This window comes from Bombus bifarius, unplaced genomic scaffold, assembly GCF_011952205.1.
Source record: "Bombus bifarius isolate JDL3187 unplaced genomic scaffold, Bbif_JDL3187 scf7180000008199, whole genome shotgun sequence".
Lineage (NCBI taxonomy): Eukaryota > Metazoa > Arthropoda > Insecta > Hymenoptera > Apidae > Bombus > Bombus bifarius.
This window is the reverse complement of record NW_022884505.1, coordinates 2,020,231-2,045,661: the sequence shown is the minus strand read 5'-3', so window position 1 is coordinate 2,045,661 and position 25,431 is coordinate 2,020,231. Positions and strand designations below refer to the sequence as shown.

Below are 25,431 nucleotides of genomic sequence, written 5' to 3'. Positions count from 1 at the left end.
CCTTGAATAATCGAGTCAAACAAAACCGAAATAAAAAAAAAAGAAATACAAAAGAATAAAAAAAAAGATAATAGAGAGAACAGAACAAAAAATAAAAAAAAGAAAGAGGGATCCACACACGCACTTTTGCCTTGACCGATCGTGGCGTTGCTTGTTGCAGCGAGGCGTCGGGGCGACGAGGAAGCTGCGAGCGGTGTCGGCGCCGGAAGCGAGGCGCACATCACCCCCGGGGACGAAGATGAAGAGGATCACGAGGACCCGCGTATCATCGATGAAAAAATACCGCAGGGTGGCCAGGAGAATCCAATACACGCGAGCACGGAATACGTGAACGGCCGCACGGACATCAAGGAGCCGAAAAAGGACGAGAAGACGGACACGCCTGTTTAAAGACCGATCATCCGTTTGACGGTCCATTCAACGGTCGTTCCTTCTTCTGCGGCGGAAATAACCTGCCACCCCTCGTTTCGGTTCGATAACCCTTTGCAAATCGATCTCCAGTCACGTGAAAAATAACATCTTTGGGATATATCTTGTTGCACGATACTCGATGCGTTTAGGTCGAGGTAATTGGATCGAGTCATCTTAGGGTCAGATCGATATTTATTATCGGCTGAAATTATGCAGATTATCGAGGACCGCGGAGGCGGTCATTAAAGTATACGATAATTTATGATATTACGAGTTTAATAGTCGATCGATAGCTTTTATTTCAAAGAAACTAAAATCTCTTGATTGATGTCAATTCGATCCAACGTATCTTGGGAACAAGAACACGCTATGTTTTTCAGTTGTTCTGAAACTGCTTATTAAATGACACAGTAACTTCGGATTAAATTCACAGAAACTGCAAACATGCGCGGAAAGTGCAAAGGGTTTGAAATTGACAGCAGAGAGGTACACCTGTCGTGTTTTCGTCCAAAAGTACGTACACGTGTTCCTCCCTGTCTGGTCATACGCGAATCTCATTTTAGTTTATCGAAACGAACTGCTTTCTTTTTTTTTCGCACGATTATTGCGTATTTATTTTACGTGACGTAGTATTATTATTTCGTCGGAGAAACTCCGTTCGCGTGGCAGAGTATAAAAAAGAGAATTTCACGTTAGATCTGATCCACTTTTCCGTTCGCTTTTTCACTTTTCTACGATTTCCGTCTCTTCGATGGCAGCTCTGTTCGTAGCCGGAAAAACGACCGTGCGCGAATCGCGATCAACCACGATTCTCCGCTCGTCAACGATCGGGAACGATCCCTCGATGCCTCGATATGCAATCGCGAAAGCGAACATTCGGTATCCTCAGTCGCCGTGTATCTTTTGTAAATAGGATTTCGCGACGCGATCCACCGTCGTCCAATTGGCGGTTTTTACGCCGCCTTTTCTTTCTTCTCGACAACACACACATTCACACACACGTCACATTGAGAAAAATTCGCTTCGATCGAGTTACTCACACGTTACTACTTGTACAACCACACACGTCGTCGTACGATCGTTAACTTTTCGAGGATCGATTTTTCAACGAAGCGGAAGAAAGACGAAGCAAGGGATTATGGTAACAGGAATCTCAAATGTTTATCTTAAGAATTTACTTGAAAGAAAGAATTGATTCGTTCGTTCTGTATCCTCGAGAAGTTGAAAGATCGAAGTATCGCTAAGGTATCATTGTTAGGTAACACGCGTTTGCGAGCTGTCCTCAGATTATACCACTCTATTCTAAGTAAAATCTTCGTAATCGAGTTTCCCGCGTGAGAGGAGGAGAACGCCGATATCCGGAGATCCGAGCTTGAGAAAGCAAGAGAGAGAAAGAGAGCTGTGTCTTTGCGGTTTGTCGTCTCGTTCTGACGCGAACGAAACCTATCGTATACTTGAACGCGATGTCTAGCAATTATTGAAACAAAGTGATTAAGCGTATGAAGAGAAAAAAAGACACGGAGAGGACGAGTCGAGTTCTCCGAGTAGTGAAAAATGTCTCATATGCTAGCGCGAACAAATCAAATTTTGTAGTCGAGGTTTTTTTCTAAAGGACGCATCGACATAAAAAAAAAAAGAAACGGGACGGGAGGGGGCTATAGGAAAATCTAGAGCAAAAAGAAAAAAAGAAAGGAAGCAGGGAGAAAAGGTATCGTAGGTAGGAATTGCGCGTGCACGACAAACACAGATTTTCCACGGTTGGTAATTCACAATTTTCCTTTCGCAATTCGTTTTCCGCGAGTTTGTTTTAAACATATGCAACGCCGAACGTTTTAACGAATTACACGATATAGTAACAAACGTATACGGAAACGAATGAAAACTTGCCTGTTTCCAACGCGTTAAACTTCCGACTGAATTTTTGCAAAGCTCTTTCGGGGACGTGTCCCTTTCAACAACTCGGCGTGGTCGACGCGGGAGAATGAATTATCGCTGTGAGAAGAAATGCTTTACGTGCACGAGCAACGGAATCTATTAAAAATAACGCCGTTACCACGTTCAAACAGCAGAAACAAAGATAAGAGGAGACAAACACATTCCACGATGTAGCTTTCGTTCTTAGACGCGCCCACCCTTTTAATCCAGGACGTGCACGTGCTGACTGACACGTGTGGATCGTATCTCGCGTTTTGTAATTTAGACATATTTTTAGTGGAGACAGTATTATTTGTACGTTTCGAAACGATTCACTGGCCCGAAGCGGGGCGTGTTCTACCACGATTTTTTTCACAGATAGATACGCGCCCTTGCAACGCGATAGTTTTTTCTATGTATAAACGCGGTATCGATATTGCACGTTCGATCGACGATCCAACGACTGTTCGAAACGAACAATCTTTATAATACTCTTAAAATACTCGGATATACCGTGACTCAGTAACAACGGTTACGCACGTTTCGCAAGAGAATTTTTACTTAACAATTGTTAACTCCTCGAAAATGTATCGTTGCTTTTTAATCTTCTTTTTACTGAAACTTTTTTACCACGATTTTATAACGAGACTTCATGTTAAAGGTATCTTTTACAAGTGGGATAGATACGTTCTTTAAGAATAAAATGGACACAAAATTTCCTATAAAAATATGTATAATTTAAAACATGTACTGGAAAAATGAAACAAAAGTTAAAAAATTATCCGAAGGGTTAACGCGATAAATAAATCACGCGAACGCTGCCACGTTTTCAGTTCAGCCGGAAGTGCATCCACTTATCGTGCGTCTTCGTATCTTAAGATCGCAACAAACACTGCAAGCATTCTACGGCTATCGTACTTTTTTACAGGAGAGTTTTTCAGCCAGAATTTTATATCATACAGTCACGTTGTCGATTCACCGATGAACAAAGCCCACCATCAGACGATGTCTGATTTTAAATGTAAAGAAATGACTTTTGATACGAATCTCTACGATCGATACGAATCATCTGATCATTGGATGTACTCGTAACGATGATAAAAACGTTCGATAAGCTCAACCAGATTCATTAGCGTCACAGTGCCCTCTGAAGGCGAAGGCAGACCTCGTTGGTTCCTTTTCATTCGCGACAAAAACAACATTTGCAAGTATTTTTCGCTTTAACGAGATTACAAAGGACGCTGTCCATTTTTCCTTCTTCCATCGTGGCGTCCTGACGTCGGTTCTCGCGCGTCACCGAGCTCTCTCCATTGACAATCCTTTCTTTTCCTTTAGATGTTTCTAACAGGTTCGATCATTTAACACTTCTACACCTTCGCCTCTGTGCGAATAGAATTCAGAAAAAGAGGGAAATTTCTAACCGACGATAATCTTGACGGAATATTCATCGAGCACCAGTCGTTCTTGTAGACGAATCGCGTAAACTATCGATCGCGAATTTCTTGATTATAAGAGTACATACGATTCATCGAGTGTTAGTCCGCTCTCAAAGTGTCGTTTCTGGTTGAAGAATACAAAAAACAACATTGAAAGTTGATGGAACGATATACATATAATATAAAGTAACTACAGAAGTCATCAACCGCGACTGGAATACTTTTCGACTAGTGAGTTTTGTGATTTCATTATCATTCCCGTCGACAATAAGTGTTCTTTGTACTTTTGTACGGATAATCTTTGCTTAGCTTAATCGTCATCGAAAAAGAGAAAAAAGAAAATGAAAGAAGACACGCGCGAGAAGAAAGGAACGAACTTATGATTCTACGCTCGTAACCACATACACGTGCACACAATCATACACATATGTTGTACGACACTCGCAGACAGGAAGAAACAAGTTCACGAACGTAGGTGTCCACGGCGTCGTAAACATGAATTATTAAATTAAGAATAGTAGGGGAAAAAATAGAAAAAAAAACGTAAAAAAAAGAGAGAGGAGAGAAAGAAAAGAGAGGGTGAGAAGAAGCGAGAGTATCGAACCCTGTGTGTGTCACTCGTTGACGAAACATTTCCGAATTCTGCACATACACTCCTTCACTTTTTCCATATGCGATCGTGTTTTCACTTACAAAGAGGGATCGTCTCGTCCAACGAGTTCTCGTCGATCTAATTTACATATAAAAGGAATTAACGCCAATTTGAACAGTGGGCGTCAAGTAATAAATTTAACAGACAAAAATTAAAGGAAGAGAAAAAGGAAAGAATCTACCGAAGAAACTGGTCGGGCGAAGACGATCGAAAAAAATTACATGTTGTATATATTAAATATATATATATATAAAATAAATAAATATATATATATAAATATATTATAAATATTATGATACGAGATTGAATATAATAGTAATGAATATATTATATATTCTGTGTCGAGGGCACTTGGCTTGCAACTCGTAAATATTAACTGAATACTTATTTATCCACTTGCACTCCAATTGCCGAGCGACCTGTCGTTATCCGTGAATTTTTTGAGAGGAAGACTATTATCGGGCAAAGAAATAAGGTTATATACAACTTAAGCGTGAGTTTTAACGCGAAAGAGAAGATCATCGTCCGATCGTGAATAGAGAAACGCGATCGGACGAGACACAGTGCGGGAAAGAAACTAGAGCGTTGGATTATTTAAAAAGTAAATCGATTAAACGTGGATGTACGTTGCCAATTAAGTACTATTCTGTATCGTATTCGCGATGTCGAAGCGTTGTTTGTGCCGTTAAAGAGGCTGAGCCGCATCCGTATGTCAATGTGCCGTGAGCAACGCACGTTCCGACACCTTTTGTTCCGCTAAGTCTGAGGACAAACTTAAGGAGAGGAAGGGAAAACCTGATATATCTGTTTAAATTGAGTTATCGTACGCATTCTTTCCATTGGTTATTGTACAAAGAAGTCACTTTATGCTGCCAATTAATTTATAAAAGTCTCGTCTGGTAGAACAAATGGGCGTCCTCGTGCGTTCCCAACGAATCACATGTAACTATTGTGGTATATATTATGTGTACGAACGATTAAACGTATTAGTGTATGTAATAGAGCCTAACGCAAAGGGAAGAAACACGCGTCTAGTTAATCTAAACTCATAATAGACACGCGAGGGGATGATTCGATGATACGTTCAAACGACTAACGAGACCAGGGCCGCCCGAATTTTTTTATACACACATACAGCGTAGGTTATATACGATTTTGAAGCATTTACCATATTCATATCTGAAGAAACTATCTTTCCCTTGTGATTCGTTGTAACGGAGGCAACCATTTCTTACAAGAGAAAAGCAAATGTTTGAATTGCTCGAACACGAGGATATTTCTTATAATTTATGAAGCATATCTTTGGCGATCTCTTCTGATTCTACGAATGTTTAAAAACGTGTGCAAAGTATAAATTCCTGCGAACGCGTGACAGTAACGTTAAATAAAAATGAAATATCTTGTTTGAACAAAAATGGACGTCTTATAATTTTACAGCGAATCATAGCAGAACGATATGACGGGAGTAAGAAAGGATCAGCACAAAGCGGATTGCAAAGGGCGAGAAGCCGAGTCGAAAATAATCACTGCCAAAATATACACTGAAAACCTCTGGAATCTTTTCCACGATAATTCGAGACACGAAGGATTTCTCCGTTTCGCTCGAATCCCCTCTCGGTCTTATTGTTAGTCCTACGCGCGAGAAACGAATTTGTCGAAGAACTTGCTACCGTACGTGCGGAGCAAAGAGAATAATGGCAGAGAAGAAAAGGAAAGAAATAGACGGGCATTCGTTGCCGTCTGTGGTACAATCTGTGTTCGACCTGTTCGGCCCGCGTACAACGCGACTACGACAATGAAAGCACGTCGAAACGATAATCGATTAACGCGAAAACGATGGAAAAAGGGAAATAGGGAGTTTTAAGATATAGAGGAGGAAGTTTTAAAGGATATTACGCGCGGATATACGTTGATGTACAAAAAATTCCTTGCGGTACATTTTAAACGATATTAAGCAACTTATTTTGTAATTCATTTCTATTGTTCATTATTTGTAATGGTTAATTATTTAAATGCAACGATGATCATGCTGCGATTACATTCGTATACATACGTGTATTAAGATACATATAAGTATGCTGCTATTAGATTATTGATATTGGATCTTTTTTTTTTTTCTTTCTCTTTGTAGAATCTAAATAAGATACGACCGATAAACGAGACAAAATGGCGAAATTGAAGATTTGTAAAACTTCTAATAAATTAACGACGAAGATTTTAGTGTAATATTAACATGAGAAAGCATGATCGTTGGCCATACAATGGAGTATATATATATTATATATATATACATATATTTATGTTAAGTCTAGCTATTAGATATGATTATAAAGATCACGAAATATTGACGATCGCGAATACCTGAGTATGGTGTTCTCTGAAACATTTTTAGAATGTGAATCATCGATAGGACGAGCACAAGCATACATTATAATATAGAATTGAAAAGAACCGATTACGCTCGGAAAATTCAGTTCTTTTGATATTCCATATAATTTGACGCAATGACGTTGATTTTATCAAAATCTTTTCGTGACGAGGGCCCAATATGCAAACAGCATCACAGCGGTGGAAACACTTTAAGAATACTTCAGAGATCACTAGTTTAAACGTTAAAGTTTAAAAACGAGAAGAGGAAAGGAGAAAGAGAAACAATTTAAAAAATCACTGTTTAACAAAACGAACAAAAAAATACGAAAAAGAAGTAACAGATAAAAGACAATGAGATTTTGAATGTTATACGGTCGATAAATAAAATAACGAATACACAAATCTACACCAACACAGCCGCATCTCCACACTTACACTGCGACCATGTGAGAAACGAACACGAGAAAAGAATATGAACATTTTGTATCTGTACTTGTAGATACAACGCAATAGGCAGAAGTAAATCTAATTAAGAATTCAAATGAAATTAATATATAGAAGAGCTGTATGTAATTAATTGTAAGTTCATTCATCGCTATGATATTATACTTAGGTATTATATGATTTTTGAAATAAAACATTTGTTTTAAATACACACGAACGTACACGAGAATATGCCATCCCGTCATCGCATCGTAAATAATTTTCCAATTCGCGTTTCAATTTCGTTAAACCTGCATCGGTTTCACGATGAAATTGTAACATCGACGATGAATCGATTGAATTTATTTCAAGTGCATTCATATTTTGAGTGTTTTTCAATTAATTTGTCCATCGATCAATCATACTTTTTTTAATCAGGTCAAGTGAAACTATTTAACTTGGAATTAGAAATTCTAATTCGTGCCATTGTTCCGATAATATCAAGATTCTAATTAAGCGAGATCTGAATTTTCGACGATTATTTACAGGTAACACGACATCTAGGAACCTTGGCGAGTCGTGAGTATAATTTTCTACAGGTTTTGTAGTGGTTTCCCTCTAGTAGCACAACGCACTTCCAGTGTTTCAATATTCTACACCAAATTCCGTAACTAATATTCTTTTTTCTGCTGGTGCTTCCTTTGAGTAGAGATACTTCGATCGTTTACTTGACACTGATATGAAACTTTATTCAAATGAACAAGATAGATGAAAAAAATTTGTTAATTAAGCCGTTCAAACGTAGTTACATATAATTATGTCTTCTACTTCCTTAAACAAATAGAAACGGCTGAAAAACGGTCGAATAAAAAATGGACACGTTTGATCATCCGTTCAAAGCAAATTTATCTGTCGGTATTTACCATATTACCAGGAAATCGCACAGAATCCAAGACTTCGCGGATCCGGCAGCAAGCGTTAGTCTACTTCGTTTTGAGAAATCGAAAAGCGCAGACGAAACCGATAGGCGAAGGCAAGCTTTTTTTTCTACTTCTCTCATGGAAAAAGAAAACATGGAATTTCAAGCTTACGCCAGTATCAAACGTGGAATCATCATTTTATGGAAGATACCGAGATAATTTTCATTGAATTCGCATGTAACAAATACCTCGTATATAATTCATGTCACGTGTGGCAACAACGATTGTAACGAGGAAAAAAAATTATTTTATTGAAATGTTAATTACACATAAACATATATTCCGATAAATTTACTGGCTATATAATCGCTTATTTTTATGACTTATAAGAAAAAGATCTTGGAAAAAAAATAATATAAATAATTATAAATTCTACATGGAAATTGATATTAAATCACTTATTTCCTTCTTTCTTTAAACTTAATATTCAAGAAAAAATTGCTCTATACTACTACTGGTTCTGAAGTAATTACAAGTTCTTCAAGGAAATTATATCGGAATAATTAAAATTGTCGCCTATTATCATATAATTTGCGTGTCTGCTTAATCATTTCTCTTTTTTCCCCCCTTCCTCCATATGCATGCTTATTACTAATCAGCTTTAACTGCGCCCTCTTAATTACATTTAATTCTTACAAATCAAAAATTTCCTAATACATGACGTTTATATACAACAAAAACTGAAAATTACTTATTTAGGTTGTACGTGTCTGTATTACACAGTAATGAATAAGATGGAAATCATTTTTGAACAAGTGAATTTTGAACGTATTAGTTAACAATCAATCTGTTTCAGATCTTTAACATGTACATAATATGCACGTTTCTTCATCTTTGTTCATTTGTTTTCATCAACATTTTCAAAAGGATATGATGAACGTAATCAATTGGCTGGTTCTGTCTTCATATATAAAGATAAAACTATATTTTAAGAGATGGTATTTATTAAGTGATTCTTTAAAGCTTCATTAGTGATTCATAAATCATCTGAAGTCAAAGAAAAAGGCGCATCGTAATCGAATACGTGTGCATTATTCAACATATAATGCTTGTTTTCGACTCAATTATGTCCTTGCGATATGCAAATCGTGATCACCAGATTCGTTCCGCTCAATTAATAACGCCACTTTATAATTCCATGAGCCGTTTGTCGTTATTAATTTTTGCGCCAATTCTTTTTGAAGAAAATATAAATAAGTGAAATAAGTTTATAACTTTCTAGAAATTACACTGTAGCTTATCGGAATTTCACATGATTACAGAATAATTACTTCGAGTATTTGTTTTCTTGTGTTTGTTTCTCTGTCTACTGTCTATGTAATTATCGTCTCACAAAATTTGTTTCGTTGCTAAAGGAACAAGGTAATATAAAAATGTAACAATTGCACAAATTTTAAAAGGGAATAAATTGTATTAATTAGAAGTGATACGGAGAGTGCCGGCCGTTACTCCAGAACAGAAGTCGATGGATCTCGAGGTGAACGGAAATCGAGAATCAGCTTGTCCCGCCTCTTTAAACGCAACAAGGACAAAGTGTCTGGCGCGGACACAGACACCGTGAGAACTGTCGTCACAGTCGATGATGAAAAGGTGACTTCATTCTCGAATATTCTTGTTTCAAAACAAACGTTACGTTTATCCTAATCGTTTCTATAAATTTGATCCCTTTTACGTTTTTCCTAAGTAATAGTAGAAGCTTCGACAATGCAATAATTTCTATGATATCGATACTTTCTTTTAATTTTACGTTATATCCAAATTTAATACAACAGACGATAAACAAATTAAGAAATCACTGACATTCAATTCATTGTATTATGTCAAAAGTTAATTTTAAGTATGAGCCTATTTCCTATTGAATTTCTAAAAATATATACTCATTAATTATATTACATATGCATATATGTATAGTTATTTTAACAAATTTAACAGTTTACCATATTTCAATTTAAATTATTATCGCAAAAAAGTTCCTCACGCTTAAAATAAATTTCCATGTAAAATTTTCGAAATTTCCCAAACAACTACAAAGCAAGTTTTTGATGAAATTGATAAAATTGTTTAAATTCCGCAGCTACAACCTGGAATGCCGGGTGCACAAGAAACTAAACTCAATCCTACCACGGGCGAAGGAGGAATAGTTTATGCAGAATTGGACTTGACGCAGCAACAACAAAGCGTTCCACGTCGTCTAAACGAGGACAAAACGGAGTACGCCGAAATCTTATACACGAAACCAGCGACAGAAGAACAACAACAAACACCCAACGAGTAAACTCTTCGCTCGTTCGTACAAGAAGATGCAACTTTTTACAAAATAATCAAACGTTTACGTTTTTTTATTGTACCCATTATTAAACGATTTCGATCCTTTTCAGTTTACGATCTAATAACGAGAATATAAAACCATTCTATCATCTAGAATTTATATATTCTCATTTATTTGTAATACGGTGTAAGAGCATACGATGGGAATTTTTTAGTATGAGAAATGATAATAAAAAGTGATAATTATTATACGTCAGAAACGAGTCTCACCGTGCAATTACATTCGGCTGAAAAGGATCCAACGTTCTACTTATTATTTTATCATTCCCTCTCTTCTCTTACGAATTATTTCGTAGGTTACATTCAGATTGATAAGATTATCAAAATTGGAAAGGATTTAATGCGTAATTATCTATCGGAGGAATGTCGTTCTATGGTTAACAAAGGAAGATTCGATTTTTCATAAATTTTGCGAATATCAAAATGAAACTACATTTTTGGGGTGGAATTGAGGAAACTTCCAAAGACCATTGATAATTTCTACAAATCAGGAGAACAACCGAAATCGTAACTTCGTACTTACTTTCAGTTACTTTAACGAGTTAGTGTATTTGTAGAATCGTTAAAATTTTATACTTTCGAGGCCACGAGTTCATCTGGAGTTAATTTACCATAATTTTGCGAAACAAAGAACCGGTATTCAACCGGCAACATACTACAATCGTTTGTTACCATAGCCATTAATGTTAAACCGTTTGCCTTCTAATACTCGTCCATTTCCTGTAGAAGGTTGAAAAAGGTATAACGTCCAAAGTTGAACAAGCAAAATGAAATACCTCGTGTGCAAAAATAAAATGGTCGCCGTAAAAATGTATTATGGATAATAATAATTTATGGAAATAATTTATGGAAAGTAAAAAAACGTCAGGATTTATATGACTTGATGCAAACAAGTACGAAGGCGTTCGACGGTCAACATTTCCGCTCATTAATAAAAATCAATGGACCATTAAACGTTAGTCGTAAAATAAATTACGGTCATTTTTCATTACTTTTGACTAAAAGATAGAAAAATATAAGAATTTTACACTTGCAACTACTAGATTGAAGAAGCAAAAGTAACAATTTACTTGCACCGTTTTATCGGAATATGTAAAATTTCATGAATGCCTCTTCATACGTTCGGTCGATATTTTCCATGACAAACAAAAGATCTTCGATGATTGCATCAAGTTATCAAAAATCAAGTGCATTAAACGCGAAAGAAAGTCAGAGATTTCACGTACTTAAATCTTCTTGTTAATATTTGTTATCGCGCATTTAAATGTAATCTAAATGTAATATTTGTATCGTACGTGCTGTTCGTTTGAAAGTCGCTTGAAAAGTTCGCTTCCTATAAACTGCTGTGAATACGTGCAAGATGCTAACGAACTATCGAATCTATCGAATTTTACGAAAGTTGAAACAGAGTAAAATATATAAAAGTAAATGTTGATAGCTGAAATAAATAACAAATTTTGACTCTATACATGTTTTGACTGATTTAGGATGCACAATATATTTTACATTTTATATATAAGATATAATTGCAAGTAAAATAGTAATTTTGATGCGTCCATGTCATTTTGAATCATATCAAACAGAAAACGAACCAAGCTGCTTTAAAACGGTGTATACTGCGTTTGTATATTGTGAATTTTTGTATGCTTGAATGAGATATTATATATTATATAAATTGTTTTAATTTCATTTTGTATCGATAACAAATATCTATTAATGATCATCATATGCGACAAATCATTATACCAATTGCGTCGCATATTTCAATATTGATTAACATTACAAATATTTGTATAATTTCTTATGAAAGTTAGTTGTATTTTATCATAACTAAAGAAACTCTTGATATTTGTGTCATTCTAAGCTTAAAACCTGTGTCATTATCATCATAGAATAAATTTTTTTTAAATAATATACATTACTTATATATCATTATGTTGTAATATTGTTGTAAGTTTGTAATTTTAATGTTAATTGCCGTCCATCATAGAATATTCTTCTTACTGATTTGTACCTTTTTTGTCAAATAAATTACGACTTGATCAATGTAGATCTCTATCTAATTATTAAATAGTATGTTATTGAAAATATGCTTCTATCCATAAGATAAATATTTCTCTTCATTTTCTTGAATACTTATTTCACAGTAACTCTGACTTGCAGAATTTTGAAATTTTAAAAAATTCCACATCACGGAGCCCAAGGTGAACCACCTTCATATTTTGGATTCCAAATTGGAAGATTGTAGGATTACAAAGGACAATAACTCAATAACTGTTGAGAAGTCATAAAGAACTAGATGTGTATCTAAATCAATTCTCTGCATCTCTATATTACATCCCAGACTGCATAAACGAGCAAGTATCTGTAGAAACAAACATGGTACATTAAACAGCATAGAATACGAAATTAAATCATACTAAATTTTTTACAATATCTCTCTATGAATATTTTATTAACCACAAATACCTACATCGAGACGTAAATTCAATAAAACATAAAATATCTGATGTTTAAAATTCATGTAATTTATTAAATCAAAATCAAAATCAAAATCAACAACACAATACTCATTTACTTACAAGAATTTAAAGACGTCTCATCAAAAAATCATTAGCCACAAAATAATGTCGACTACATTTAAATATCACGTAATAAAACAACAGACCTTACAAAATGCTAGAGACTAGGCACTAACCTGGCTTCCTCTAAAATCCTTGACGAAAATAAAATAAATTACCCAAAAACAATAATTCAGAATTTTGTTACAATTATCAGTGCATTAGTCGTCTTCCGCGGTTTCAGTAGCTTCCGTTTCCGTAAACGTTTCATCTTCTGTGCCCTCTGTCTCTCCCTCGGTGTCAGGAGAATTCTGCTTCACTTCCATTTCCTCCTCGGTGATGGGATGAATGTCTTCGACAGGTATTCCGCTATCGCCGGCGGCTGATCGGTCCTTTGCTATCTTGGGAAGCCGATGTTTGTAAGTTTTATAAACTTCGCTGGCCATGTCCGCGGTATGAGCACGAAATTCTTGACGAGTAGCGTCGCTAAGAAAACTACGCGCGGCGGCGCATTCCAGCGGTCTTAGCTGTGGAGCAGGTTCGCCAGTGAAATCTACCACTCTTGGATAATCGTCACAGGCTGCCAGCAGGTCGGTAATAGACATTTGCACGTGGCGAGTTGGCTCGAATGAATCAACTACCCGTGCCTCGCACTGTTCCGGCACATGTTGGATCACCCGAGGTTCGAACACAGGCGTAGATTTCTCCAAAGGAGCGGCCTGGCCGAGATTCAGATGCCAGGTGGTACTAATGAGCGTGCTGGTCATGTTATCCTTCTCCAACACTGGCTCTACCGAAGGCAACTCAGGATTCTCCAGTTCGTGGGCTCTGCTTATGCCCATTTCAAGATTCTTGCGATACGTGAGATAAGAAACCCCGTCTGGGGCCGTGTGAGCGCCTGGAATAGGCATACCAGGGTCAGTGACTTTCCCTGGAGTAGTTCTAATAGGATCCAAGAAGACCTTCCTCTTCGCTTCGCGTTTCTTTCCTTCAACAAAGTTAAAGTCCTCCTGTTCAAACGTGAACATGATAGGAGTCAAACGGAAATCGAGTCTCTGATTAGTGTTAAGCATCTTGATCACCGCGTAGACCAGGGAGTTCATGTTCTTACAACGAAGGACATAGATCGCTCCATGGTCCTTGTTGAACAGGGGTGGTCCGACCCAACAGGGATCAGCGACGTAGTATCCATCTTTCGCCGCGAGGGCTGCTAACGTGATTTTGTTGCACTCGATGAGAACGTTCGGTGACTCTTCGAAAGCTTTCTGCAATGCAGTCGCGAGAGTCATCCTATTTCGAGCACCGTATAAAATTCCACAAATACCATCTCTGAAGTCAATAGTCCACAAGTGGGGAAAGATCTTGAAAGAGCTTTGTAAATTGAACCTGTTGAAATGCTTGGCACATTTTTGGATGGAGCTTCTTAAGCTTTCCGTATAATAAGAGTCTCCGCAGATCACGGCTGAATCCAAAATGGCCGGACCCCATCTCGATGGATGACTGAGATACTGCATGGCCAAGACAGCCACGCAAATGGCTGCCTGATTCTTTCCAGCCCGATCACCGAATCGGGAATCGTAAGAGCCAATGGTTCCCCAAACCGAATAGATAAGATTAGACACCTCGACAGCGTAATTGTTCCAGAATTGCTTGACGTTTTTCTTTTCCGATTCTTCCACTTGTTTTTTCTTCTTGGTATTTGATTTTACGATGTCCGGAGCGTGTTTGAAGTTCCAATGATAATCCAGGTACAACCACATAGGATCTTCCTTGAACGTTTTGAACGATGGCACGTTTACCGAGTCCACGTGCAGACGATGAATAAAGAAGCCTGAGGTGTCTTCGAACTGATTAAAGCACATGTTTCTCACCATTTGACAAATACTGGGGAAGATACACAGACAAGCTTTACCACCGTTTGAAACTTTCCTTCCTTTTTCATTGCACTGGTAAGGATCTAAATAGTAATACGCGTTCGTGGCTCTCGAATACCAGAAACCGTAACAGCAGTTGGTGAAATGCAGAATTCCACTTGCGTACGTTTTAAAATATTTTCGTAAATGCTTCCTTACCTGTGATGGATGAGAATAAAAGCGATTTTCATTGTGTGGTTTAATTAACGTGTTAGATTAGTACGTACACTGGTTGACAAAAAAGTATTTGAACACTTGTCATAGGAAACTTTTATATACATCGTATGCGTTATATAAATTATTTTGAAATTCCATCATACAATTCGAATACACATAATATACCTATTCATAAAAAGTTTTTATAAATTCGAATACTTTCGAAAACCATTATATGAAATGTTTTTTCAACATTGAATATTTGAAAAATAGGAGAGAATTGGAGGATAATCTTGGGAAAACGACATTTCATACGCGCTAATCTAACGTAATAAATAAAACATAAATTTGCTAACCTGAACGTAAAAGTCGGTTCTCAAAGTTCGAGGGTTTAGCGTAAGCGTTACCAAAGGAGATGCACAGTCGCGAAAATCGAAAATTCTATTCATCACAGTAACATTACGCAAAATGTGTTCCGTATGAAACTTGGGCTCCGAAAATTCTCTATAAACTGATTCAGCAACCTCGATCACTTTATCTATCATTCCTGGCATGGGACTCTGAATGATATCTCTTTTCACCATCACCGCTAAAGCAGCGACAAAGTAACATCTTTTAACTCTCGGTTCGGTCACAGTATCTCTATTGTTCAGGGCAACCGTTCCCTGTATAAAGATCGGTTTATTTGATTCTGGCACGGTAGGCCTGAATATTGCCTCGAGATCGTAAGGTTTAGCTGGCATTCTATGAATTTCCGCCAGCGAGCTGGTTGGCATCACTGGCTCATGAAGACCTTTTGTATCGTTACAGTCAGGATCAACTTTTTGGGCATAAGAAACCGTAATTACTCTCATCATAAAAACCGTCTCCTCGGGTTGATCGATCTCCTGAACGATCAACTTCAAAAATTCCTTCATATCTATAGAAGTAACGATCCTCAATTTTTTCGTTCTTCTAATTGTCCACCAAGCAAAATGATTTTCATCCTTCTTTAAAACACCCATATGAGAATCACCGCAAATTATAATCGCGCCCGTGTAGTTGAATGTGTCGAACACTTTCTGCAAGGACATCGAGAGATTCCAACCCTCGATACTGTACAGGGTTCCATAGTGCAGAGGTACGAACACCACTCGAAACACGTAATTGGCTATCTCAAACTCGGGTAATAAACCATCAGTCATTTCACTGACCGTTGAATCTTCCGCGGCCAACATGCTGTCGAAAGTATAGTCGGTACTCGCCTCGAACAGTCCCTTTATCGTCCTAACAGACCAGGTAACTGGATCGTGAATCAACGACCAAGCCATGATGCAAAGATCCAAAGGAGTAGTGATTGCTGTATGCGGCTTGAACCTTTTTTCATAAACTTTCCTCCTGACCAACAGTTTTATCGCCTCGAACTCATCCTCCACCTTCTCCGATTCCCTTACAGAAGATTTTTTAAAAGGTGCCAATCGTGGAGCCGTGATTTCATTTTCCAGAACGTCTACGTCGAACATCGAGGCGTTATAATGTTTAATAGGAGCGAAACCAGGAATCGTCATATCGTATACGAGACTAGTTTTCGATTCCTGTTTCACCCAGTCGGCCGACTCGATTAGAGATGCTTCTGATGCGTTAGTGGATACTTCCATTTCCGAGGGCTCTTCGATGCGAACTTCTTCGACTTGCTTCTCCACGCAATGAACCCACTTTTTTCTTCGTTTCTTCTTTGCTCTCTTTTTCGTCTCCATGTGAGCTATACATATCGTGTATATTCGATAGGGTTTCTTAATATTTTCACCGACGTTAGCTTCGATCTTATCGATCATCGCGCTCATGTTGCAAAATTCCATAAGACAGGAGTAACCTTCCTCTGAAACATTACCCTTCTCGTCACAGGGATAAGGATCGTACAAATAATATCGATCGTTGGCCGTCCAAAAGGCGTACGAGCAATTGATAAACACAATGATTCCGGTCTTATCTTTCTCGAAGAAATTGTCCAGCACGAATTCCAGCTCGTCGTCCTCGCAATTTTTAGGATCCGCGTAAACAGCCTGCTTCGTGATCACGTTGTAAACTGTATCGAGAATTTCGATATGATGGAACCATCGATATGGTTTATACCGTAGTTTCCCGGTTTGTTGATAGATCTTGTCTCCAAGAAATATGAGTTGATCTAAAATCTTCCCGGAGAAACGATCTGGATCCAGTTTGATCTTCGCCAGAATACACAGCAGAGCGGTAAAGAAGCAAGATTTGAAGTGACAAATTTGGACTTCGTCGCGATTTTTGAAACATATGTTACCATGAAGTATTCGGATTCCATCTTGCGTCAGCTTAGAATGAAAATAAGTAATATTCATACAATAGTTTATAGTAATTATTTCCTATTCGATATTTACTTTAAACGAATCATTATCTCACTTAAAGAATGGTGCTTACTTTTAAACCACGCGAATCTTGCACAGACCTTTTCTTTTGATTACCCACTGTATTCCTTTTAATCGTCGTCGTTTCAGACTCCATCGGTTTAGTAAGTTCAGAAATTTTGGTCTCCATAACTTTTGGTTCTGTCTGCTATCACGACGACGAAAACATCGTAAATAGATATATAAATTTCCATTCTATAATAACTATTTTAAAACGAACCTGATCCTTTGTTTTAAAGTCAGGGAAGAACAGTTCTAACAATAGATCCTCCGTATTGCAGAGAACCTTCTCCATCAAAGCATCGCCTTCGTCAGCTTTGCTCAACAAACATTTACGTTTCTTCTTTTCAATACAAGTAATCGTCCTCTTCTCAGAAATCGGCGTTTTAATAATCGGTCCGAGTGGTATCAACGTTGGTCGTATACGAACTCCCACAGGTACTTCCGGTACAAGCTCTTGAACATATTCTTCGGCCCTCCTCTGTTCTTCCTCCAACCTCCGTAGATCTTCTAATCGGAGAGCCGTGGCAAGATCTTCATCTTGTATATACATGTCGTTAATAGCTCTCAGAGGCATCAGACAGATTGGCAAAATTCTAGAGTATAAATATTTTTTCGGAGACAGTTTAATCATTTTTGAAGGTTTCGTTTCCTCCAATACCCCTGACGGTACGATCATCGTCGACTTAGCCAAGATAATCATAGAAATTCCGCCTTTCCTTTTTACATCTAATCTGGAGTCTATGGAGAATCTCGATACTAAAGATGGAATGGATCTTTTGGCTCGTTTCGCTTCCAAAAGCTTCAATAATGTTTTACTAGATGGCATAACGTAAGGAGGAGGATGATTGTACTTTAACTTCTCTAAGGCTATCTGTTCGTGCACCTGGTCAATGGTTTCTTCGTTTTCGTCAAAGACCTTCATGTTGGACGTAAGTAGAATTAGGTTCAAACGATAGGGTGCATCAGGTTGATCTTGTTCCTGAGCCTCTAGCAATGGATCGATTAAAGGCTTTTCCTCTTCCTCGTATAACTTTCTCACAGGTCTCCTACCTTCTTCCTCTTCCTCCTCCTCTTCCTCTTCTTCGCCCATAACCTCCACGTCTACGACATCTGGTTCTTCCTCAACTTCCTCTGCCTCCTTTAATTCAGCCTGTAACTTTTCTAGATCGTCGTCCGTGATCGGTAGAAATCTCGTTTTGAATTGCTCGATCACGGCATCTTCTGGAACTATTATTTCCTCCTCAGTAGCATAAAGGCCAGGCTGTATCGAGTCCAGTCCGACGAAGTGAATTATAAAGGAAGGATCGTTGAATTCCAACACGCCGTAAAGAAGATCGGTTAATTCGTTCAAACTAGCTACTACTGCAAATGAAGCCGGATAGTCGCGAAGACGCCAACCCTCTGTGTCGCTTCCGTATGGATTGAACATGAAGAAGTTCGGGCCCTCTTTCCAAATACCATACATCAGTCTCTTGTTCTCCAGGATTAATTCTGGATATCGGTTGAAGTAACATTCGAGAGCCTCTGCAAGATTTGCCAAAGGACTCGCTTCACCTTGAATAATTTTCATCTTCGTCTTAAAGAACACATCGTTCTCTCCCATCTTTATTCTTTGGGGTAACATCGTCATATCCAAGTGACTTGGTTTAGGTAACAATTTCTCTTCAACTTCACCTTCTCTCTCTTCTTCCTCTTCCTCTTCTTCCGCTTCTTCTTCAACTATTTCTTCGGGATCTCTCGTCTTAGGACGTCCCTTTCTAATCCAATCTATAATCTCGTCGAAAATTCTGTTGCTGACGTCGACCAGTTGATCGATATCCATGTTTCGCCACTTGGTGGGATTCTTCAATCTTCTATAAGCCAAAACCGCGAGAGCTGCTATCAGTCCTTGCTTTCCCCTCGACCATTCGTCAAAATTTTCGTCCAAACAGTTCTTCGACCCCTGAAGGATCAAACGATTAGGATTTATCACTTTGTAACCCTTGACTAACTTCACGACTGGTTCTTCAACAGGCTCTTTCTCTTCGATTATTTCAGGACCTTCTTCCTCCTCTTCTTCTGTAATGTCGCCAGCTTCCGCCCGCAATCTCCTTATATCTTCTTCTTCTTCCTCTTCCTCTTCTCCCCAAAGTTCTTCCTCTGGCTCCTTCTTTTCTTCAGGTGGCACGATTACGTAAGTCGTAGGCTCGTCATCCGTCATCATATAATTTTCCGCGTCTGTTAGCAGATCTGGAACCTGGACCTCCACGTCCCTCATTTTATCCACATCCGGTCGTATTCTTGGTTTCATATCGACCACTTCGTTCAGCTTTAACGCGTCGTCCTTGACCGTCGGTAATGGCGATAATGCTTGCGGCCTGCGGTTCGTACCTTTCTCTCGATAGATCACCTTCTCCAACGGACCGCCAGGTGTGGTTCCAGTCTTCACGTACAGGACTCGGACCCCGTGGATCACAAAAGGATCTCTATCCCTACTACCCGTGTTCTCCATAATGGTTTCCACCACTTGATTGATCGAGCTGTTCATCGTCACACAGGCAGCTTCCCCAGGATTCGCTGAACCATCTATCTCAGCCGAACTACTTCGGAATCCTTCTTCGTCACAGGCAAAGGGATCCATGAAATAGTACGTGTCGTCGTGTCTCCAAATTGCATAGAAGAAATTCTTTATCTCGAGCAGACCGGTCACTTGAGTCTGAAAGAACTCGCGTATACCATCGTCAATCCCGAGTTTACCTTTTTTCTGTCCGTGACCTGGGACAACGTTCGTTCGAATCTTCACTTTCGCGGAGTATGCTCCGAGAATGATGTCACCCATGATATCGTCCAAACGAAGCTCGAACTCTTTATCATCCAAATCTTTATCGAGAACGCGTACCAGATCGACAAAATATATATTGGATTGATTAAAAATTAGATCGATCAGAGCACTGGTCCACTTATTGGCGTTCACCAGTCGCGAATAGACCAGAGCTGCCAGAGCTATAATCAGGAATGTTCGACTACGAAGTGGGGCTGGAATTACAGGATGTGTAACGTGATAAGAGCCTTGGACCACAGCTCGATACTTCTCCTGCATTTTATAACCACTCGGTCGTCTTTGTGCTCTGTGATTGGCTCTCTCCTGCTTCTCAGCATCCACTGGTTGAGTGTAATGATCCACGCCACTAATCGCTATCGCGTAGAGAACGAAAGGCTCGTTCTTCACGTTGCTCTTCTCGAGGATAATAAAAAGAAGTCCTATTAGATCCTTGACCAAAAACAGCTTAGCTATTCCACTGACTCCATCACCTGCTGGTTCGCAATTCTCTTTCCTTGGCTGACCATCGAACAGATTATAATACTTCGAGTCTTTCCAAATCGCCACGTTCAATACTGATGATGCCAAAATACCAGCGTTGTAGCGTTTGAAGAATAAATCCAAGGCTTTGACCAGATGCAATTCCGTCACCTCTGTGGAGCGAAATTTGCCAGCGTATGCAGCCTCCTCGATGCTGACGTTAACGGTCAACTTGCCTTGCACGCATAGAGTCCTCTTTAAATCGAGGATCGACAGCATTCGTCGATCGTCCGTGTTTATGTCTTTATATGATTCACAATAAAACGTATCTCCATCTTCGATAATCTGATCGATAACCGCCTCGTTCCAACAACGGGATTTATAAACTGTTGTTGTCGCAAACGCCGCGATCGCTGTTGCTCCACCCTATCATCGAAATAATAGGTAGCAGCGATAAGTTGCGACAGAAAGTCTCTTGCACCGATTAAGATTGCATCTTTGCAGGTATGTTAAGTAGATAAAATTGCATAAACCCTGCGATTTCGTTGAATTTGATCAAAAGAAAGCTCTTTCAAGCGGAAACCATTAAATGAGTAGATGAAGATTGTGATAATTCGTTTTAAGTTGTGCAAGTTTAATATTATAACTACACAGTACGTAATACTTTGGTCATGAAATATTTAATAATGGTAGAGCCTAATAGTAAAAATGATTATCTTAAATTACAGATATTATTTAATATCTATAAAATTATTATAATTGCAGATATACTATTAGATGAACATGACAAGACAATTTTTTGTTGATTTCTTGATTCTGATGTCATTTGGTGGCAAGATTCCTGCAAATAACTGACAAATGTATGAAATTTTCTGCAAAATCAAACGAGTAATGATTTTTTAAATGTTTGACAGAATGCAAAAAGACATGTTTCATTCTCTGATCAAATAAATGGATAATTTTGGTTACGTGGAATTGATTATCGAATTTTTAAATTGCTTGTCATGCTCTTCTTTTGTAGTCTTCATATGCTACCAATATTTTGTCAAAAGAGTTTATAGATCTGCAAAGACAATCCGTTCAACGAAAGTAACTTCGGTGAATTTTCAAATTCCTCAATTGTGATACAGCTAAGTTTACGATGGTCCCGAAAATTTTATTTACCTGATGACCCCTGGACAATGGTGAAAACTTTGGCATGTTAATATGAGTCATCCCTTCACGAACACCATATCTAACGCAGGTTGGAAGCTCTGGCCTGATCGCGGTCAGGGAATACGTATCATTTGGCAAATCGAGATGCAAATTTAGGTCTTTGTGCTGCTCTTCGAGATCTTCGTCGAGCTCATCGCTACTCGGTGCATTGTCATCGGCGGCTCGAACAACATCTGTAACTCGACCGATAGCATTCACAGTTTCCGAAGAAACAATCTCGTCGCATTCTGCGAGTTGCTTCAGTTTGTGTTTTTGTACTTGCTTCTTTCGGTTTACGTCGAGCCCTGATTTTGATTTCAAATCTTTTTGAACCATTGCGCTTAATTACCAAGTTACTGGTTTATACAATGGAATTTGAACGATTCTAAGACAGTAGGAATCATGAAAGAAAGGTTGTAGCATTTTAAGTTCACACTTGATTTAGCATATAATCTACATTTTCTTAAAAAAATTGTATCAAATAATTTTGTGCATTTACACGATTATTTCTAATAGGAAGTGATAATATTTTAACATTTTCAGGTACTTTCTACGTTACTTAAAATTTTGCCATGCTTGGTAAATTATCTGTCAAAAATTATACAAAATATAGCATGAAGTTCACTACGTACGGAGATTGCATACAATGTTACGTCTATCTCAAACGAAAAACAAGCGAGAAAGTTTAACGTGGTTCTTCTAATAAATTCATAGACCTGACAAAATGCATTCACGTAAAATCCACACCAGAGGAACCTGTTAAAAACTCAACATGGATTTACCGTAGCCAGTTAATCATGATTATCAAAAATCAATCAGAATATTCCCATACAAAGATGTAAATAGGCGCATCCACCTATCAAACCACTTCTCAATACAACACACATTGAACTCTTAAAAAGATTGGTATTGTTATAAACTTACCTTTATATAAAATATGGATCTTCGTCGTAAAGCCGATTGTCGAAAATACAGAAAATGGAAAGAGGAACGAGCAAAAGAATCAAAGGGAACGAAGAAAGAAATCAAAAAACGAAGACGCAGAAAACTAGTAACCGATTGTATCAATGAAGGCGAGATAGAAGAAGTTATGCCTAAAACCGTAATGAAAGTGAAATATCGAAAATGCAGAAAAAAGAAGAAGAGAAAGAAGTCAAAGAAATTGATTAGGAAACTGGTTAAACGAGTTTCGTTCGCAGAGCTAGTGTTAGGATGTATAAAACCCTCGATAGAAGAGAGGCAATTCCTTCTTAATCCACGTCATATTGGTTGCCTAGGATTTAGTGTATCTAAAATGGATATTACATCGGAAAGCCCAGGTAAGATGAAAGTAACGATCTTTTGAATGTAAACATCGCTAATTAAATTAAGTTACAAAGGTACTTTCATAGTAATTTCATATACAGAGCTGAATTCTTCTTTTAAACGACATGCACTCTTTTCTAATTTTTAACACATTCGTTCCTATCAAAGATATTTTGCACATTTGTTCAACCGCTAACTGTGCGAATGCAAATCATTTTTGCAATAAACTTACTTTATTAATACTTTATACCACCTTTTACATTTTACATAAGACTATTTACATTTAATCGTTCCTTTGCAAACTAGCGCAATTACGTCAATAATAGTAATTAAAGGAACAGAAATAATTTCAATTCTCGTTCATATTACGCATTTCTGTGGTAGCAACAAGCCAGACTTACATGAGCCAACAGAAAAGCCGCGGAAGGAAAAGAATCTGTACAAAATCCTGTACGGAAAGGTCGTCTCGTAGAGCCTTAGGAGAATCGGAATCAGAAGACAGTGAATGTGACAGCATTTGTTCCTGCGATAGTCGCATATATCTTGCAGGTATCGTCGATATCATTAAAGAGAATAATATTAACGACACACTAAAAATCAGTATTTATTTGCGAAAAATGTATTATACTAATTAGGTGTAAAGTTAACAGCAAAGGATAAAGAGGAGATGAAAAAGTATCAACGCGAAGCTCATCAATCCAGTTCTAAAACAGAGAATTAATTTCCTTCTCCCAATTGCAGCCATAGAAACATAACAAATGAGGAAAAAATAAAACAGTCAAGGCACAAAGATGGCAAATTAAAAAAAAATTGACAAATCATAGAAACTAATTAACCGGATTGAAAAAGTGTTTACCAGAATACATTAGCAAAAACAAATAACGAGATGAATATAATGTTCAAAAATACAATTTGATAATAGTCGCCCTTTACACATCTTATATACGCGTAACGATACAACCCTAGTTGATGATCCGAAAGTATTTCACACACCGTATACGTAAAGGTAAAACGAGTTTCCACTAGCTTCTGCTGAGCAGAAGATCCTTCCGTGAACCGTTTAATCCGACTATACGGTAAAAGGTACGAATGACCGGGTAATTAGGCGATTTGCACGACTTGTTCACGACAAAAGAATGTTGCTTATAATCAACATCAATAGTCGATAATTATCGATTATTACTAATAAGCGGACGAGGCTGATACATTCTAACAAAACTGAAAGCAGTTCCAGAACTACAGAAACATGTCTGCTACTACTGCTTCGATCAATAATGAGATTGCAAGATAGAAATTTATTGTTAACAGAACAAACCTTGAAATATGTAATGGAGAAATGGTTCTAAAATCCAGATCTAGTATCGAGAAAAACATAATATAGATTGAGATTTCCTTCTTAAAAAGTTTGTAAATAAAGAAACCAATTTATTATCTTCAATTAGAAGTTAGAGATATTGATTTAACAAGAAAGAAGATTTAAAATTGAAATCTTTATCTCTCTTTATCCTTTATCTCTCTAAGCATTGAATTGGATTATACTTTGACTTATTATCTTTATATATATATATATATATTTATCCGCGCAGCGTATGCACTACACATGTGGCCAAATTAAAAAATATACTAGCAAATCGTAAACCGGTTGAGTATTAGCACAGTATAGATACAGAAATTTCTAATTAGTTCACTAATCGGCGTATAAAACGGCGTGGTTATTTATGCCACTAACAAAATTAAGTTGTTAAGTGACTTGGAAACAAGTTTGTTGCAGCGAATCACCCTAAGTCAAATGACAGACAATATGTGTCTTCACACAAACCATCTTATCTGTTAGTAGGAGCAACCAACAGTAGTTATCATTCGATGATTTCAACCCGATTCGAAAAAGTCTGCGATAAATTGAACTGTCTTTGTCAGTGTGTGAACGTTTGTCGACGAAGACGCCCAAGACGGTACTAAATCTAAATATTTAAAAATTTCCGAAATTCGATGGTGATCGGACTTAGTGTCATCACAGGAACGAGATTAGACACATGAAAATGTTCTGCTACACCAAGACACCAAGGTCAATTTGTAAGTAAGAAAATT

At 37.7% G+C, this 25,431-nt stretch overlaps 3 protein-coding genes across 9 annotated transcripts in view; 2 read left to right on the top strand and 1 right to left on the bottom strand.

Annotated features, from left to right (window-relative positions):
* The window catches only part of LOC117210007 (fasciclin-3), a 343,353-nt gene extending 331,373 nt beyond the window's left edge, over window positions 1–11,980 (top strand). For 4 of the 7 annotated variants that reach the window (XM_033452541.1, XM_033452540.1, XM_033452539.1 and 1 more), the window contains 4 exons: window positions 7,755–7,785; window positions 8,141–8,239; window positions 9,608–9,776; window positions 10,261–11,980. In XM_033452541.1, coding sequence (XP_033308432.1) covers window positions 7,755–7,785; window positions 8,141–8,239; window positions 9,608–9,776; window positions 10,261–10,461 — 500 coding nt within the window. In that variant the 3' untranslated portion in view covers window positions 10,462–11,980. Of the gene's footprint in view, window positions 1–160; window positions 7,439–7,754; window positions 7,786–8,140; window positions 8,240–9,607; window positions 9,777–10,260 lie in introns of those variants that run through there. The other 3 variants (XM_033452545.1, XM_033452544.1, XM_033452542.1) reach the window with 2 other exon arrangements.
* Window positions 11,981–13,151: 1,171 nt separating this feature from the next.
* On the bottom strand, window positions 13,152–22,374 carry LOC117210257. The gene is made up of 5 exons (XM_033453082.1): window positions 22,009–22,374; window positions 17,782–21,270; window positions 17,575–17,709; window positions 15,501–17,468; window positions 13,152–15,147 (listed from the first exon to the last, which is right to left on the bottom strand). The coding sequence occupies exons 1-5, from the start codon at window positions 22,372–22,374 to the stop codon at window positions 13,297–13,299; spliced, it is 7,809 nt and encodes a 2,602-aa protein (XP_033308973.1). The 3' UTR covers window positions 13,152–13,296.
* A 251-nt stretch (window positions 22,375–22,625) lies between these two features.
* Window positions 22,626–24,696, top strand: LOC117210247. The gene is made up of 3 exons (XM_033453062.1): window positions 22,626–23,357; window positions 23,728–23,892; window positions 23,979–24,696. The coding sequence occupies exons 1-3, from the start codon at window positions 22,976–22,978 to the stop codon at window positions 24,062–24,064; spliced, it is 633 nt and encodes a 210-aa protein (XP_033308953.1). The 5' UTR covers window positions 22,626–22,975; the 3' UTR covers window positions 24,065–24,696.
* The last annotated feature ends 735 nt before the right edge of the window (window positions 24,697–25,431 follow it).

Coding starts and splice junctions, on each gene's coding strand:
- LOC117210257 (XM_033453082.1), bottom strand. CDS start 22,374: ATGGTTCAAAAAGATTTGAAATCAAAATCAGGGCTCGACGTAAACCGA. Junction 21,271..22,008: donor CATTGTCCAGGGGTCATCAG/GTAAATAAAATT, acceptor TTTCGATGATAG/GGTGGAGCAACAGCGATCGC. Junction 17,469..17,574: donor AAGATTCGCGTGGTTTAAAA/GTAAGCACCATT, acceptor TTTCATTCTAAG/CTGACGCAAGATGGAATCCG.
- LOC117210247 (XM_033453062.1), top strand. CDS start 22,976: ATGGATCTTCGTCGTAAAGCCGATTGTCGAAAATACAGAAAATGGAAA. Junction 23,358..23,727: donor TATTACATCGGAAAGCCCAG/GTAAGATGAAAG, acceptor TTTCTGTGGTAG/CAACAAGCCAGACTTACATG. Junction 23,893..23,978: donor TAGTCGCATATATCTTGCAG/GTATCGTCGATA, acceptor TATACTAATTAG/GTGTAAAGTTAACAGCAAAG.